The sequence below is a fragment of the Microtus oregoni genome, unplaced genomic scaffold (genome assembly GCF_018167655.1).
Source record: "Microtus oregoni isolate MIOR12 unplaced genomic scaffold, Mior012 000016F_ref0000370, whole genome shotgun sequence".
NCBI lineage: Eukaryota > Metazoa > Chordata > Mammalia > Rodentia > Cricetidae > Microtus > Microtus oregoni.
Window position 1 is genome coordinate 5,147,344 of NW_024543075.1, and position 17,675 is coordinate 5,165,018.

The following is a 17,675-nucleotide window of genomic DNA, read 5'->3' on the forward strand; positions in this document are numbered from 1 at the left end:
TGTGTGCTGGTTTCATACATCGAAAGTCTTTTTTTCTTTCAGGCCCAAGTCCTGTGTGCACCTGCTCTGGATGCAGCCCCTGTTGTGTGTACTCTGCTCAGGGTCATTGTCTGCTGCACTCTTAGCCAGTGCTGGGATCCTAACTGCCCTGACCACACTGCCTTTCCAGCTCCGATAACCCCATAACTCCGTTACATTCTGTGAGGGGACTGTAGGGCTGCCTCTCCTGTGCAGTGAGTATCAGCATCCTCATCTTTAAGATGTAGTATTCACTCACTACCCTGCCTCCTCCCCGGCTCCTTGTTCCCCTGGAACTCATCCTGCAGTCTGTAGCCTGAAGTCTACCTGCTCGCAGAGGCCTCCAACCTCTTGATGAAAGCCAGGGTCCTTGTTTCATCTCAGCTTGGCTCACAGGTCCCTGACTCATAGTCTCTCATCTTCATCATGGTCCTTTGTGTGGACTGCGGTCTCAAGCAAATGGCAGGTGACAGGACTTAGCCCTCCTGGCTGGTACCACAGGAGCCCATCAGAGTGACAAAGGCAAGAAAATGGCCTGTGCATGTGGAGGAGGGGACAGTGCAGAGACTGGGGGATTGTTAACTTTTGGAAGCTAGGCAGCCTGAAGGGGTTTTGGATAAGGGGGCTGGCCATACTCAGTTCTGAGAAGACTGGCCACAACAAGCCTTGGAAATTTTAGAACATGAATTGGGGAGATGGTCTCAGCAGAAGAAGAGAGAATCCGAAGGGGTGGTTAGATGGTGCTTGGAACACGGAGGGTCCAGGGTGGATACCTGGATAAGCGGGGGCACTGAGGCTCGGAGGATACTCCCTGCATTCTGGCCTCTGTGGGGAGAACATGGAGAGGAGTGAGAGGAACCGTTCTGTAGTGAGAAAAGATCCAGGTCAGGAGGAGAAGGGAGTAGGGTCTGGGTCTGGATGGATAACAACATGGACGGTGGAGCAGAGCTATTGTTGTGGAACAGCAAGTGACAGGGGTGAGCAGATGGTCAGCCTGGCCACAATGGGAAACCTCTGTCCAAAGTGAGGCCATTCTGGAGACAGAAGGCTGACTGTGCAGTGTGGGTCTATAGTGGCAGGCCCTGCAGAGCCAGAGAGGAACAGCACAGAGATGAGCTGGTGCTAGAAGGTTCCAGAGTGGGTGTACCTGAGCCAGAGTGTCTAGGACACACACTTAGGCTGGGTTTCTGTCACTGTTTGCATCACTAACTGCTTAGGGCTTCTGGCAGTCCCCCGCAAAGGGCTTCAGAGCAAAGCTAATCTGGGGCAGAACAGAGACCCAGGGCATCTTGACTCATGCTAGGGCCATATGTCCCAGAGTGGACATGGGAACACTTCCCAGGACATGCAGAGTCTCTCCATAATCAGGGTTGGGTAGAAAGGACCGACGGTTCTGTGTCTAGAGCATAAGGGAGTCGCTGGCCATCCAGGGAACTGAAGCAGCTCAGAGCCGTGGGGCCCCTTTCTGATATACATCCCCAGCCTATTGTTTCTGCTCTGGCTAAGGACACAGGTGCTCTACAGTCAACCCACCAGAAATCCCCTCCCCACAAGGCTCAGCTCCCAGGGGAGCCCCTCGTCAGGATCCTCAGGGTTCAGTGGCCACTTGCTCTGCAACCATGGGAACATACCGCCCTTACAGCAAGAGCCCTCACTCTCCTTCCCTAGAGGCAGATTCAGTGCATTTCGATGGCTACTAGGGTAAATATGTAGGCAAGTAGATAAATAAAACAGAATGGAGGCCGCAGAAGATCCGGACAGATGGATGAATGAGCTGAGCTACATGGAAAAGGCTGCCTCCTGACCGGGGAACACGAGGATTCACAGAACAAAGGAAACCTGCACACACTCTCTGGTAGGCATGCAGGGGACATCGCTTCAGCCACAGCCTGACTGGGCCAGAAAGTCAAAGGAGAAAGACAAAGATGCATGAAAAAGCCCCAGTGTGTTCAGAAATAGGAAATGATTATAGAGAATGAACGCTTTCCAGTGACTACACTCTCATGGCAGTTCGCACCAGCCCTGCTGAGTCCAGCCACAGGAAGCAGGAGAACAAGGATGAGATCAACATCTCTGTTCTGTGTGGTTGGACAGTCACCGCGCGGGTGGGGGCGCCAGTTTCTCACTGTGATGACTCCCTTTGGCTACTGACTGCAGAGATCTCAGTTTTGAAAAGTTGTGGGTTTGTATACTTGGCACACGTGTGCCTTCTGTGTTTGTGTCTTCCTAAAAAAGGAAAGCCAACCTATTCACATAGCTGAATAGCTCCTGTACTGAAAAAAAAAAGCCAGAAGCAAACATAACATGACAAAGCTCACACGCCGGGGAGGCTCCCAGCTGGTTGACAAAGAGGATGGAGGTGGATGAGCATGTTCCCCCTGAAGTGAAGGAGCAGCCACTGAACTCAGGGAGAACAAAAGAAAAGAGAGAATCAACTAGGGGATGCAGAGGGTGTTCTGGAAGAACTAACAAGGTAAACAGCCTCTGGTTAGATTGGCAGCAGAAAGAAAGAGAAACCAAAGAACATCCAGGGCGCAGGAATAGGAAGTCTGCAGACATCACAAGATGCACAGGGCATCACCTGCACCTGCAGTACATTAGGCGCATGTTTTCTTCTGCTGTAGTTATAAAAAAAAAACTATTGTGGAAATCAAAGGGCGGTGCTATAAACTATTAACAATTGATGGCAGTTCGAAATCATTCACAAAGGAAGCCGAGGTTCTTTTCAATGAGCCTTTCCAGACTTCCAGGGCATCAGTAATATTATTCTTGTACAAACAGAACAAAGAGTCAAACCCAGAGCAATCACAAAATCTGTGCTGGCCAGAAACATTTGTAGGGTGGAAAAGTACCAGCTGCCATAAAAACCCCAGAAGAGCCATAATAAGCACTGGTCAGTCAGATTCAACAGTACCTAGGAGAGACACAGAACTTGCTCAGGTGTACTCACTCATATTTGGTTTCTAGCCATAAATAAAGGACATTGAGCTTATAATTCATGTTCCTAGAGAAGCTAAATAAGGTGAATCCAAAGACAAACACATAGGCATCCTCAGGAATATTAACCTTCATCAGGCGATGAAAGGAGACAGAGACAGAGACCCACACGGGAGCACCGGGCAGAAATCTCAAGGTCCAAATCAGGAGCAGAAGGAGACGGAGCACGAGCAAGGAACTCAGGACCACGAGGGGTGCACCCACACACTAAGACAATGGGGATGTTCTATTGGGATCTCACCAAGGCCAGCTGGCCTAGGTCTGAAAAAGCATGGGATAAATCCGGACTAGCTGAACATAGCGGACAATGAGGAATACTGAGAATTCAAGAACAATTGCAGTGGGTTTTTGACCCTACTGCACGTACTGGCTTTGTGGGAGCCTAGGCAGTTTGAATGCACACCTTACGAGACCTGGATAGAGGTGGGCAGTCCTTGGGCTTCCCACAGGTCAGGGAACCCTGATTGCTCTTCGAGCAGATGAGGGAGGGGGACTTGATCAGGGGAGGGGGAGGGAAATGGGAAGCGGTTGTGGGGACGAGGCAGAAATCCTTAATAAATAAATAAATTTAAAAAAAAAAAAAGAACTTGCTCAGGCTAGATTTTCCTAAGCGGGGAAGGGCGATACTATTAGGACATAAAACTGTACACAATGAAGGAAATCACATGATCATTTTAAGGGGACAAAAAGAAATATTTCATAATCTGAACTATGTATTTATGGTAAACCTTGGTAAGTCAGAACAGATAGAAACTCATGTGGTCAGGCCAATACCGTCCACATGGTTAGGTCAGGGTCATCAGTTCCCTGAGGCAGGATGGGTGCTCTCTGCACCAGGCTAGAATCTAGACACTAGATGCTGCTCTTGCTGAGGACTGGAACAGAAATAAGCTTTGTTCCTGGAGGAGGCAATATGAAACACTGCTGGTGATTTGATCAAGGGGGAAAAAAATGAAAAGAACCTCTAAGTTGCTAGAAATAGTCGCAAGATTCTGCAAGATGTTTTGATATTAAAGTGGATTAAGTCAACAAAGGAACAGAAAACTGAAAACTGAAAATAAAAACCCAGTGAATGGTAGGTAGCTCATGTGCCTCACAGATAGCTAGGACACAGAGCTGGGAAAATGGCCAGCTATCTGCAGAAAAAGATGAAATGATTTCTATCTCATCCTGGGTGAGGAAGAAAATTAAATGTCACTTATTGGGCCATTATAGCATCAGTGTATACAGGACCATCACCTCGTACGCTAAAACACACAGCTTTGGCGTGTCAGTCACAGTTTAGGGAAGCTAAAGAAACCAGCTTTGGATGGATTCGGAGTGAAGACTAGAACTTCGAAACTCTTGGTGGAGAATGTCAGTGAGCATCTGTTTGACTTCAAGGCCAGGAGGTCTGTTAAGGATACAGAGTATCTTAACGGTGTAAGGAGCACTGGTCACTGTTACTCTGTTGTTGCTGAGAAACTGGGCAGGTGTGCATCCATTCACCCGTGCATTTGGGAGGCTGAGGCAGGAGGATCACTTGAATCTAGGAGTTGTGGACTAGCCTCGTATGCAGGTTACTTTTCTATCAACTTGACTCAAGCTAGAGCTATCTGAAAGAAGGGAACTTGAACTGAGAAGATGCCTCAGGAAGTTTCGGCTGTGGGGCAGTTACTTAATTAGCGATTGATGGGGGAGGGTCGGGTCTATTGTGGGTGGTTCTATCCTTGGGATAGTGGGCTTGGGTTCTGTAACAAAGCAGGCTGAGCAAGCCATGGTACGCAAGCCAGTAAGCAATACCACTCCATGGCCTCTGCATCAGCTCCTGCCCTGACTGAGTTCCTGTCCTGACTTCCTTCAACAGTGGAAGTGCAAGCCAAATAAACCCTTTCCTCCTCAAGTTGCTTTGGTCATGGTATTTCATCACAGCAATAGTGACCCTAACCAAACCAAACCAAGCAAAACAAAGAAGCTCTCTCCCACAGTGGACACAGGCAGACATTGGATCTCCTGGAACTGGAGTTAGTGACGGTATTAGCCACTATGCGGGAGCTGAGAACCATATTTGGGTCCTTTGCAAGAGCAGCAAGTGCTTTTAGCCACTAAGCTTTCTCTCCACTGCCACCCCCTCTTCCCCCTGTCCCCCCCCCCCCCCCCGCCCCAGAGGCATTTCTTAAGGGCGGTGAACACCCATAGCCTTTTCTGGCTCCTCCCACAAGTCACTGGTGAGACTCAGAGGTCATCTGATTTGACATTGCAATAAGTGAACTCAGTACCAACCCTGACAGAGATAGATGTCTGGGGCCACTGCTCCCGAACACCCACGTGTTTTCCAGTAGCCACTAGGAATGAAAGCAGGGTGCAGTGTCAACATTCCAGCATCCCAAGTTCACTGCAAAAACTGCTAGCCCAAGGTCATGGGCAGAGAAAATACCCATGACAGCACAGCAGGTCCCCAAGGAAGCCTTCCACCGGGAGACAACCTATTACACTGAGGCCACAGGACTATGGTAACAAAGGGGACCCCAAAGATGAAGATGGCAAGATGTGGAGAATCACCACTTACTAACTTACCTCAAAGGTGTTTCCTGTCAGGTCAAACTCTGGGGGCACAAAGGCACCCTCGGGGTCATCTTGGAGAAAAAAAGAGAAGGCATTCTGATCTTATCCTTTGGTGAAGAAAGCATCCCACCAACCAGAGCTCAGACCTTGGGAGCCTCCTGGGACAACCCCGAAGGAGGCTGATGTTCTTTTTTTTTTTTTGATTTTTTTTATTGAAAAAAGGAGAAAAAAAAATAAGTTTCCACCTCCTCCCAGCCTCCCATTTCCCTCCCCCTCCTTCTCCCCTTCTCCCCCTCCTCCCCCCCTTCTCCCCCTCCTCCCCCCCTTCTCCCCCTCCTCCCACCCTTCTCCCCCTCCCCCCACTCCTCTCCCTCTCCCTCTCCAGTCCAAAGAGCAGTCAGGGTTCCCTGCCCTGTGGTAAGTCCTAGGTCCTCCCCTCTCCATCCATTTCTAGGAAGGTGAACATCCAAACTGGCTGATGTTCTTAAGGAAGGCTGGCTGTAAGCATCTGAGGCAATAGTACACCATTCTTAAACCAGAAAAGGTCCAAAGGAGAAAAGGAATTTGTTTGGGTTCTTGAAAAAGGAACCCTGGGCTCTTCTTAACTTGAGAAAATTAAACTTTCCCTGAAAGGAGCCTAAAGGGTAGCTGGTCTACCTGGCCAGATAAATCCTGACTTCAGGCCCCTGCATGAACTTCCTGTAGGTTAGGAGTGCCAGCCTAGGGGGAAAGTGACCCAGGCATCCTCTTCTGAGGAAGGCCTGAATAGAGCTCTTCTCCCTGAAGGCATGAATGGCAGTCAGGATGGTGGCTTACAGGGGCCACCCAAACACAGCATCTAGTCTCCGTTTCTTCCCCTGTGCTGCCTTGACCAGAGGATCCCCAAAAGGAAACCCAGGCTCGGGCCCTCCCTTACGGCCTCAGCTGCTTGGTGCTCACACCCAACTTCCAGGTCCTTCCTCGACGCTGCACACGGTATCCCCGCCCCACCGCGTTCCCCTTTCTCCTCACCGCTGAGCTGCTCCATGAAGCACACGTTTCCACTGGTGTTGAATGCCAGGGTGTCAGGCGTGATGCACAAGGTCTGGAAGATGGCTGCGTGGGCGACACTCCGCATCGACAGGCTGCATTCTAGGCACACAGCCCAGGCCTCCTGCTCGCTGAGACCTCTGTCCCGCAGGGAGAGGATGTCAGCCAGAGACACATTTTCCTGCCAAGACAGGCTTGGTGTAAGCCCACAGAGGGCTGCCCCAGAAAGGACCTAGTACTCCGTGCTGAGACTAATGCTCCAGGAAGACAGAGGACTCGTGGTGGTACTTCACTTACGGTCAGCGAAAGCATCTTAGGTCAAGCTCTTTTAAGACAGTCGTCCTGCTAGTCCTTGAATGTCACGGCCAGGGAGCATTTGATGAAACCACCGGTGTGCTGCCCAGAACAGGCACACACATATTCACACACACTTGAGTTCACATATGGACACGCATACTTAGCAAAAACACTCCCATACAACAATACACACTGCTATACACACCTACACGCACAAGCACAGCTACAGTTGCCCCCACACGCTCACACACACCTGGACTCATTCATACCAGACTACCTTAGACTGCAAGCGTCTTGCCCGGCTGCTGTCAAGTTCCTAGTATCTCCTGTGCTCATGTGTTATAGGAGTGGGTGAGCCTTTCTTCGGGAGTCGGGCTGGGGGCCGGTGTGGGCAAAGGATGTAGATACACCTTGTCTGGGGGAGTAGGCTGATGAAGAAGAGGCAGAGCCTTGGCTTCTCCAGCCAGCTGTGGCCTTGGGACATGGGCTTCTCAAGTACAGGCAGATGACAGTTGTTAAGGGTGTCTGCTTCTAGCTGACATTGTAAGGCATCCCTATGATCACAGGTTACAGATGAGAAGACAGAGAGGTTAAATCAACCTAACAAGCAACCAGCCAAATGGATGAAATCAAGAGCAGGATGGATCCTCAAACTGCTGTCCTGAGCCTTTAGGTTTTATGTGGGTGTTAGATAGATCCTGCATATCCACAGGCCATTTCATTCCTGGAACTCAAGGTGGGGCTTGGGGAGGTCACATCCCTAGACCTCCTACTCCTGCAAGATATGCTCCCTGACTCTTAGGCTGATTTTCTAACCAGGGCTCAAACCTGTGCTTTCTTTGTAGTACCAAGGATCCCTCAAAACTCTGGAGAATGCAAGCTCCCAGTGACGTCTGCTGAACTGCCTGCTGAACATGGCTGCAGAGGCACACACATACACTGCACACACATGTGTACACCATCCCTCTACGTCTTCACACAGGAATGTGCATGCACAATGGGCAGTACCTGACAACATGCTTGTACAAGCATATTCATGCAAGCCTACAGAGACACACACATGACGTAGTACGCAGCCTTGTAGACCCTGTGGGGCTGAGCTGTGTAGGAGAAATGAAGCCAGCTCACGACGTGAGTCTGAGTCAGTCCCACGGCAGGGCCTGCCGGCACCCCACTGCTGCTGCTCATGCTGGCCAGCAGGTCTGCCTGCTCACAGCCATGACAGGATGTGCCGCCAGCAGAAGGCAGCCCTGCCAGACTTGCTGCTTGGCCATCCTGCAGCCCACATCACTGCCTCCTACTTAGGTCTGTTAGGAGACACTCCTGAAAGTGGGGGGGGGGAGCCTGGTCAGAGCAGCTGAAGACCTGCGTCCCTCAGTGTCAATCTGTGGTAGGGGTATAAAACTTGGGAAAGCAGGAGCCCGGGGTCATTTGTATTATTCTAGGATGAACTCCACGGGCCCTGAGTCATTGCTTCTGGCTGTGGTCAATGCTTTCTCCAAGGACAGGATGCTCAGCACTTCCACCCATGACACCCTCAGGTCAGGGTCTATTTCCACATCTGCAGATCCTGTTGGAGCTCTGCACTAAGAGCTGAGGGACCCCAGGTCTGAATTCTGAACTCTGGGGTCACCTGCCTCTAGGGGCTCCAACTGCTCTAGTTTTGCTAGGTGGGAGAAAAGACTATCTTTTGCCTAAATCTACACCACTGGAGAGGAACAGGGGAAAGTTTTGGTTAATGGGCCAGGGACAAGGATGACAGACCGGGAGGGACCCTGTTGTTCTCCCCCATGGATAGGAGCCCACCTTGAGTGTCTTCATTAGCTTCTTCAAGGTGTTACCTGGAGATATGGTAGCCAGTCTACCTGCCCCACAGCGCATTCCCCAGTGAAATGTTCTCAGCCAGCTGCAGGCCCCTGACTTTGGCTTCACAAGGTATCATATCCAGGAGACATCATTGGGGTGATCTGCTGTGAGTACCATGACCAGTAAAGGTCACTCATGCATATGTGTGGCTGGATGGCCTTCCCATGCCAAGCACACTAAGGGTCTCATGCAGACCCAGACATTGCAAGCTCCAGGCCTTGCGGTCTCATACAGCTCCTGCCATGGAAATCAGCTGACAGCCTGATCTCCAGCCAACTCAGTGGCTCCATTTCCCTTATAGAGGCCCATGTTCTCAGTGGGTGAGAAGTTCCTTCACAGTCCAGCCTGCCTCTCACCATCCTTATCCTGGTGGCACTTAAGGGCGTGGGGTGGGGATCACCTATAGAATTTCCCCGCAGGCAGGATGATCAGTGTTCTGCCTGCAGTGTACTGGTGAAAGCTTTATCTGAGCTTGGCTGAAGGGATGAGACCCTGGGGACTGGGGGGCTGTGCTCCGGGGAGAGACACTTCAGCTGATCTCTGAGCTCCAGAGGCCAAGCCCTTATCTGGTTACCTCAGAGTGTCCTGCTTAAGGGTTTATATGCACTCATGAGCTCCCCTTCCCTTAGACAGACCTGGAGCTGGTTTGTAGGGACTCTAGGGGTCATTGTGCACATTGTAAGTACGTCTATAACCAATTAACTTTTCAGCTTATCATAACAGGACCTGCCAACAGAAAACTCAAATTGATGCTGGCACCATTTGTTGGCAGTCTCAGTTTGTGAGCCTCAGCCAAACCCCAGCAGGGAGGCAGGAGCTTGCAAGGTGCTCTGTGGGCTGTGTCTGCCCCCAAGAGCTCACCCTGCTGGTTTGGGGTTCTTTTCTGGTTTTAGGCTGCCTTCTGCTCAAAGCCCATTTGGAAACATTATATAGACTCTAAGGGAATGGTGGGGGAAGTTCCCCTTTTAATAGTAGATTTTCTGCTGTGGGTTCCTGTTCATTTTCAGTCCCCAAGGCCAGCCCAGCAGCAGGAGGCATTTATTTGGTTGGCTTGGAAACAGTGAGAACTCTCTGCTGACACCTAATGTCGCTTGCCATCTTCATCACCAAACCTCAACAAGGCCAATGATATCTCCTACCTCTTGACCAACACTACTGGACCCTCAACCACAGCCACTTGGTGCCTGCCTGCCTTCCTGCCTTTCTGGCAGCTATGGCTCCGCCTACATCCAGTTTTACTGGTTTGTTTCTGATTCCATTTTCCACGTCCAGAAAGGCTGACGTTCCATTTTGCATCTTGGAAATGCCATCTCCTCCAAGAAGTCCGCCTTGCATAGCTCCTGGTCAGAGCAACTTTACTGTGCACCCAGGGTCTTCTTGCTGTACCAGTTTAGGAGAGCAGGGACAGAGCATGGTTTCAGCCTCCACAATGTAGGGGGACACGCTGGCCCATTCATGGTGAGCTCTAAGTGTCCAGCAGGTTTTCTCATAGGCACACGGCTTGCTCATATACCATGCTTCTCTGGAGAAATCGTTAGGATGCGGGCATGGGTCTTTTCATAACAAGAAAATGTCAAGATGATCTCTGGCCAGCATTTCCCACTCCCGTCACAAACGAGGGGCTTGCTCACACATACCACGGTCTACTGTGTCACCGCCGGCCTTGCTAAGGCATCATGGTAAGGCCTTCAGTGAGCATGTTTAGTTCTCTACCAGCTATCAAGAGGTTAGACAGCGCATTCCCAAGTCATTTGGACTTTCTTTGAGTCATGACAGGGTAGAGATATTCAGGGGCCCCTAGAGGCTCCGCAGGGTTCTATTCCTTAGCTGTAGCGGAGAGAATTCTGATGGCCCGTATACTCTGCACGTATCTTTGATCTGGCCTCACCTCACCTGCACAAAGGCTGTCATGGCCTGGGTGGCACAGGACCCCAAGGGGTTCTCCAGCACTGAGCTTCAGAATGGCAACCAAACTCTTTGCCTCCCTCCAGACAGTTTTCAAATGCAACCAGACACAGAAGGCCATGCCAGGTACAGAGTCATGTGACCCTGACGTATGTGAATTTACAAAACCTTAATGGGGACTGAGCTGATTGCAGAAAGCATAAAATCTGGATCTCAGCTGTATTCTTAGATGCAGGACTGTGTTGGCTCTGGGCCAGGCCCCAAAGACTCCTATTTTAGAGAGTAAGTTTTTGTTGTTCAGTTTCTTTGCAGCACTGGCTGTTGAAGCCAAAGCCTTGTGTACACCAGGCAAACATGCTACACCTGAGCCCCGTTACCAGCCCCCTCCCATTTATAGGAAGAAAAGTAGCACTCTTCCCCAGGTAAGGGCCTCACTGAACTTCCCACTGAATGCCACCGAAATGGGGGAATTCCAGTTCACGCTCAGGACTCACCACAGAGGATAGAAACCTGACACGTTGTGTATACAGCAACTCTCCAACGCAGAGGGATGGGGACGGTCCTAACACAGAAGGTGCCAGGGACTGGTAGACAGCATGCACTCTGGGTGCAAGGCTCAGCTTCAACCTGTGGCCCTGCGTTGATGGAGCGGTACTGCCGCCTCAGATGCCAGACACGGAGTGAGCCCTCCAAGCTCAGTGGATGATATAAAAAGGTGCAGGGGTTCTCAGATCTGCTCCTGGCGCTAACCAAGAGCTGAGGCTCCCATAGACACTCTAGAACACGTCCTGTCCTCCAGCAGTGTTTGAAGGCTATGTGCTGAGGGCACCCTTTCTCTCCCATCAAAGCCAGGGCGATGTCCAAAAGGTTTATTTATTCCCTGGCCTCTCCTCTCTGCAGCCTTCAATTGCACCAAAACCAGGCCACTTCAGGGTGGGGGCAGCATCAACCCCAGCACTACTCAGTGGGCCCTGGAGGTGGGGCAGGCAGGAGCTGTGGATGTTTATTCTTTCAGTGCTCACTCCTCCAGGGAAGGGGTACGGTAGAGCTGTCAGACCCCTGGCTTATGCTTCAGGAGGGCTTATCAGATGGCTAGGCCAGCTGCGAAGGTGGGTGGACGGTCTCTAGTACCAGTGTATTCAATGGCTAAAGAGTGGTGGATTCTTCCATAGGGATTCCAGAGCCTGCATTGGAAAGGTCTCCCCAAAGCTCCTGGCTTGTAAAGATCTCCCCAAAGGTTCTTGAGGGAGGTCAAGGTGCCCCTGGAAGCATTTTGGGGGTCTGTTTGCCACGCTTTCCCAAGACGTGGGGTTTATGCCTGGCCATCATCTAGGAGCCTGGGGGCGGGGCACCTAGCTTCTCCAACCAGGAGGGGCTCCACGTAGCCCAAGCCAGTTCCCCAGTTCCGGACTAGAAGCTCTCAGGGGACTTGGGGGAGGGAAGTTCCCCAGAGCAGGAAGCACCCTCAGCGCTGGGGTGGGGTCTCATCAGGCATTATCAAGCTCACCTGCTTTAGCACTAGGCCAGCTGAGGAGGTCAGGAGTGTACCTATTGTCCCTACCTGCCAGGAGCCCCAACCCCGAATCTGTTCAAGGATTAAAACCAGGAACCCACCCCTGCAGCAGCCAACTTTTGCAGGGACAGTCCCCATTGCTGTTCCATATAGCATTCCAGCTGTTCTGTGACGAGTGGGGCTGAGGACAGGAACCCTTAGCAATTGTTACCCCAGGGGCCAGAATCTATACAGCAGGAGAGCTGTGTTCTCCCCTCTCTTCCTCCCCATCCCTCCAAAAGGGTAGGTGGGTTTCTGGGACCAACTCACCTCATCCTCCGGCAGGGTGGGGAGCGGCTCAAAGTCGTAGAAGTCCAGGTCCTTGCCATCTTCCTCGTAGAAGCCCCGGGAGGCTGGGTCCATGGCCTGCATCTTGGCGCTTAGCAGGGCCTGCGCGCAGGTTGGAACTCCGGCCCTGGACCACGCGCCGGTCTGGAATCCCCTCCCCCAGCAGGTTTCCTCTGGGTCAGAGCCCCTCTCTGGCGGGTCCTTTCTCCGACAGATCTCCAAGCTGGCCGCCGCCTCTGTGCCTGCCGGGCTGAGCTGGGCACCGCCAGCTACGCGCGCCTGGCCGCCATGGCAACGCGCCCGCCGCCTGCCGCAGTGTCGCCAAACGGTGGCGCGGGGACGCCTGGGGCGGGGCCGGGGGTGGCGCCCTGAGGGCCGTGGTCACTGGCGGGCTAGGGCCGACTTTGAGCTCCGCAGATGTCTTCGACTACGTCAACCTCCGGGGTGCACCCTCCGCCTGCCTGCGCTGTCCGTGACAGTTCGGGGCGGAGTCACTCCACACAGCGGCTGCCCGGGGGGCTGCACCCACCTGGGCTCACAGAGGATAGCAGGGTTGAGCTCACCTAGACCACACCGGGCCCCAGGACTTTCGCAGTTCCCGCCCCACCTAGTAGTCCAGGGGAGGGGTTGCTGCAGTCACCTCCAGCGGTAGCTGCCAGGAGGGAGTCTGGGGCAGGTATTAGGTTCCTCAGCTCCTAGTACCTTTCCCTTGGCTGGGTCCTGTGATGGGCAGGGAGTCAGGTGTTCACCCCAAGCACAGCAAAGGACTAGATTGCTCTCCCAAACGTGGCAAACGGCAGGCATTGATCCCCTGCACAGGCAAGTTTTTTAGTTTACGACAGTCTCCCCAATCTTAGGGAGCATCTCCTGAAGAACTGCAGGTCAGCCTGGCCCCTTGCTTTGCTGGCCCTATACCCAGATCCTAGCCTGGATAGGCACGATAGTAAATTCTTTAATATGTGCTCCTTGAATGAAAGAGGGTGGGCTTGTAACTGGTCACGCAAATCCCAGGGTACAGCACACGCTGGGACACTAATCCTCAACAGCCTGCCCTAAAGGCTTCCAATTATTGGCCATTCATGAGCTTGTAGCCAGAGTAGGTAATGGAGGGTGCTGGAAGCTTGAGGTGGAGAAAAGCTGGCCTGCCGACTCTGCTGATACGGGTTGGGGTTAGGAGGGCAGATGTGGCCAGCAGACCCTGCTCCAACCCTTGGGCTCCAGCTGTAAGGAGTCCTCTGCTTTGGAGACTGAGAAGCTGCCAGCTCCCTTTGCTCAAGCATTGCTGCTTCTCACCCACTCTTTCCCCCAGCTCGTGCCTCCCTGGCCTGTGCTCTCTCCACAGTCCGTGCTCCCTGTAGCCTAGTGCTTCCCTCTAGCCCCATGCTCTTCCTATCTGTGCTCCCTAAGCCTGTGCATTCCTCACCTGGTGCTGCCCCTCCCCCCAGCTTGTGCTTTTCCTTTCTCCCGAATCCCTGCTGTCTTGGAGGACCTAGGTAGATATGACCACAAAGAGAAGGCTCCAGGGTGGTTATCGAGGTGGGACTTGGTCAGGTGGTTTCACAGGTGCCCTTGAGCTCTGGGTTTAAGGAAAATGCCTAACATTGACTGGAAAGGGAGGAGATAACCCCAGACTTCGGGGGTGGCCACACTGTACCACTCCTGCTGTCATGGCACGGCATCTACATTAGGGAAAAGTATATCCAACTTAGGTGAAGTCTGACTACAGAGGCTGACTCAGCTTGGGCTGCAGCAGTTAAACCTGCTCACCAGGTCCTTGTCTTCTAAGCTGAGTAACACCATGGCTCCTTTGTAGGATTGGAACATGAACATTGTGGGGGGTGAGGAGAAGACTTTGGAGGGCTCAGATCTACTTTAAACTATCAGCTACTTTCCTGAACATTTGTGGTGTTTGGCCTTAGCTGGAGGTTTCATTACTCATTGAACATCTGCCCGCATATTTGCGTTGATGGTAAGCTCACTGCTGGGGAAGGATGTGGTACTGGTCCTGGCTCTTGGTTGATGGGGAAGCTCTGTTAACCAATCACACCCAGTTAAGGCGTGGCTACTTGGAACCGAGGAAGAAAAACTGAGAGGGACCAGGTGCGCGCTCTCTCTGCGCGATTCCCACCGGACACAGAGGAAGTCGGACTCCCCATTCTTGTGCCGTGAGTTTCCCACTAAAAATATAATTGTTATCCTTAGCTGGCCTGGTTATTTCCCATATCGAGCTCATTCGCAACACTTGGTACTTTGCACACTGTAGGTGCTTACTAAGGTTGTGTGAGGGCGTAATGCTGGAGGTCAGAACAAGCTTAGAATGGGCAGTCCACATTATTAGTGGATGAGCAGATGGTACCTGAATGGCCAAGCGGCCTCTGGAGGCTCACGCCAGGAATAGACCACGAGAATGGCTTCCTCCCCTTGTCAGCCCCTGTTCATGCCATGTGCCTGACATATGCTCGATACTTTCCTCCTAAGGCCTATCCCAGGCAGTCAGTACTCCGGAAAAGTGATGACTGTACCTTCAGGTGCCTGATCCAAGCCATGATTTGATGCACTCTGGCTTTCTGACAGCCAGCTTCTTCCCTTTTTGGCTGGTCTGCTCATTCCTTACCTGTCTTATTGCTCTTTCCTGCAAGACTGCCCCACTGCTTGGAGAGCTTTGCCTACTGCTGTTCGTGGCCTGAGCTGTTCTCCCTGCCTGGGGGTTGCCTCCTGTGGCCTCCTCCTGATCTATCCCCTTCACCAGGTATATGAGACCCTGACCTCTTCTTCAGAGATCTTGCTCTGTACTGGTCATATTCAGACATGGTCAGGATTTATCTTGTCCCATGACCCCACCTGTCCCCCCCCCCCCCCACCTCCTGCCTGACAGAAGCCATGTTTACTTCGTGGCAGGACTCAGCCTGACCACTACATCACACTACACGTGGTGGCAGGTGGAATGGGAGTTTCAAAGTTTGGCTCACACTTTTTTTTTCTTATAGGAATTTTGACAAGCTGCCAAATCACACGTACATTTTGAAGCCAATATTCATTTGTTTTAAAAAAAATAAAAGTGCAAAGAATACAATCTCCAGTGTGAGGTAAATATTGATATTCTGAAACATAACTGTTAGTCATTCTTATAAACACATCCAAGAGTCTAAGTCTCAAAGAAGCTTTGGTGCCCACTATCAATCATTCAAGGACCCCAGAAGCACACGCCTCCCTAGTCAGAACAATCCTGACACTTTTCCTCCAGCCTCATTGCAGGCATCTAGTTTTCCCAGAAGTTGATCTTGCTGTCATGTTTCTATTCCAGACATTTTTTATAGATACCTTATCATCATTTTCTGACTCCCCTAGCATTTCCACTTTGGTTTCCTGGGACTATAGATCCACTTTATGAGAATACAGTGCTAGCTGGCTTCGGGGAATAGCCTGCATCTACTCCTTTGTAGCCACGATGGAAATGATGACATACACAAGGACAGAAGTCTCCAGCTCAACTGCTCATCCTGGAGCCAGCCTTAAGGAGGACATTCCCAGGAGCCCCGTGTGATTCTCACCCCAGCAGGCTGTAAGCCTAGGTCCCCATGTGGACCTGTGGTGAGAATATACATTCAGGAAAGCAGAGGCTAGAAGAACAGGATGCACTCCCACCCAGACACGCTCAGGTGCACGCACCTGTGCCCCACGTTTCTGTTTCTCTGTGTGTTTTCCACCGCAAGCTGATGTCATCGCCTACAGTAGCATCTGCCCATTTTATTTTTCTGTTATGTGTACTGGGATCTTACACGGGTCATGTGGATGCCTTGGTGAGGGGCCTCTCGTGTGATGTTTCTGAGAGTCAGTCATGTTGTCGAGGACTTGTTCACTGCAGTGGCTGAACTGGATTCAGAGACAAGTAAGCTTTGGGCATCATGTATTGAGATGAGTTCTTTGCCATCAGCTCTCCCAGTTTGATATTGTTGAATCAAGTGTGTTTTATTTTTTTTTTTGTCAAACAGCACCATTCTGTCCTCACAATTGCAAAAATTTCTATACACAAAATTATCTTTTCTTTGTATGTCTCTTAAAAGAATGTCTTGGCCATGGGTTGGGTAGATGACTCAGCAGTGAAGAGTTTGGTTTGGTTCCCAAGATCCACCCTGGGCACAGCAATCATCTGTAACTCCGGTTCCAGGGGAATCTGATGCCCTTTTCTGGCTTCTATAGGCACTGCATACATGTGGTACACTTAAAGACAGAACACAAAACAAACAAAAAGAAGTCCTTGGCCATATTTGGCGATTCAGAATTAGCTATTGTGCCCCAGAAGCCTGGATTTGATGGGATTGCATTAGGTCCGATTCCCTACAAATTCTCCTAAACAGTCACCATTGTTGTGCGGTGTGTGTAAGCTTGCGTGCTATGACAATGAGGACAGTAGAACAAACCTGTGGAGTTGGTCCCCTCCTTCCACCTTTATGTGGGTTCCAGAGGTCAGACGCAAGTTGACAATCTTGTGCAGCAGGTGCTGTTTTTGGGTCGGGAGTCTGCAGGATCTCACTGTGTAGCCTTGGCTGTCCTGGAACTCACGATGTAGATCAGGCAGCCTTTGAACTTGTGAAGAGCACCTGCCTTTCCCTTTCTAGTGCTGAGATGTCATGACTGGTGATAAATTTTTACTAGTCTTCTGCTTTAGAAGCATGCACATCTTTCTGCATTTTCAGAGCCTCCTTGTGTTCTTTTGATTACATTTTGTAGATTCCTGTGAAGGGATTTGTGCATCGCTGACTATATTATTGCTGATATTTGATGTTTTGTGGTGTTATTGCAAATGGGATCTTTGTAAAAAATATCTGTAAGTGGATGACTGTAAGTCTTAGGTTTGATCCACAATACTACAGAAAAGTTAAAGAAGTTCTGTTTTGCATTGTCCTATAAAAGCAACGTATGTTTTTATGCTTTTGAATATGACCTTAGTTTTTTTATTTTTTTCTTTTCTTTCTTTTTTTTTTTTTTAAGATAGCATTTCTCTGTGTAGCCCTGGCTGTCCTAGACCTTGTTCTGTAGAACCAAGGTGGCCTCAAACTCAGAGATCCGCCTACCTCTGCCTCCGCAATGCTGGGAATAAAGGTGTGCGCCACCACAGCTGGTTGTTAAACCTACTCATTAATTTTGATCTGTAGATTGCCCTGATTTCCTATGCAAA

The 17,675-nt window shown here is 50.9% G+C and overlaps 1 protein-coding gene across 2 annotated transcripts in view; it reads right to left on the bottom strand.

The window, feature by feature from the left end:
• The window catches only part of Kndc1 (kinase non-catalytic C-lobe domain containing 1), a 47,567-nt gene extending 34,651 nt beyond the window's left edge, over positions 1–12,916 (bottom strand). For both annotated transcript variants that reach the window (XM_041666723.1, XM_041666722.1), the window contains exons 1-3: positions 12,479–12,916; positions 6,571–6,769; positions 5,572–5,630 (exon numbers count right to left, since the gene is read on the bottom strand). In XM_041666723.1, coding sequence (XP_041522657.1) covers positions 5,572–5,630; positions 6,571–6,769; positions 12,479–12,580 — 360 coding nt within the window. In that variant the 5' untranslated portion in view covers positions 12,581–12,916. The remainder of the gene's footprint in view (positions 1–5,571; positions 5,631–6,570; positions 6,770–12,478) is intronic.
• Between the last annotated feature and the right edge of the window lie 4,759 nt (positions 12,917–17,675).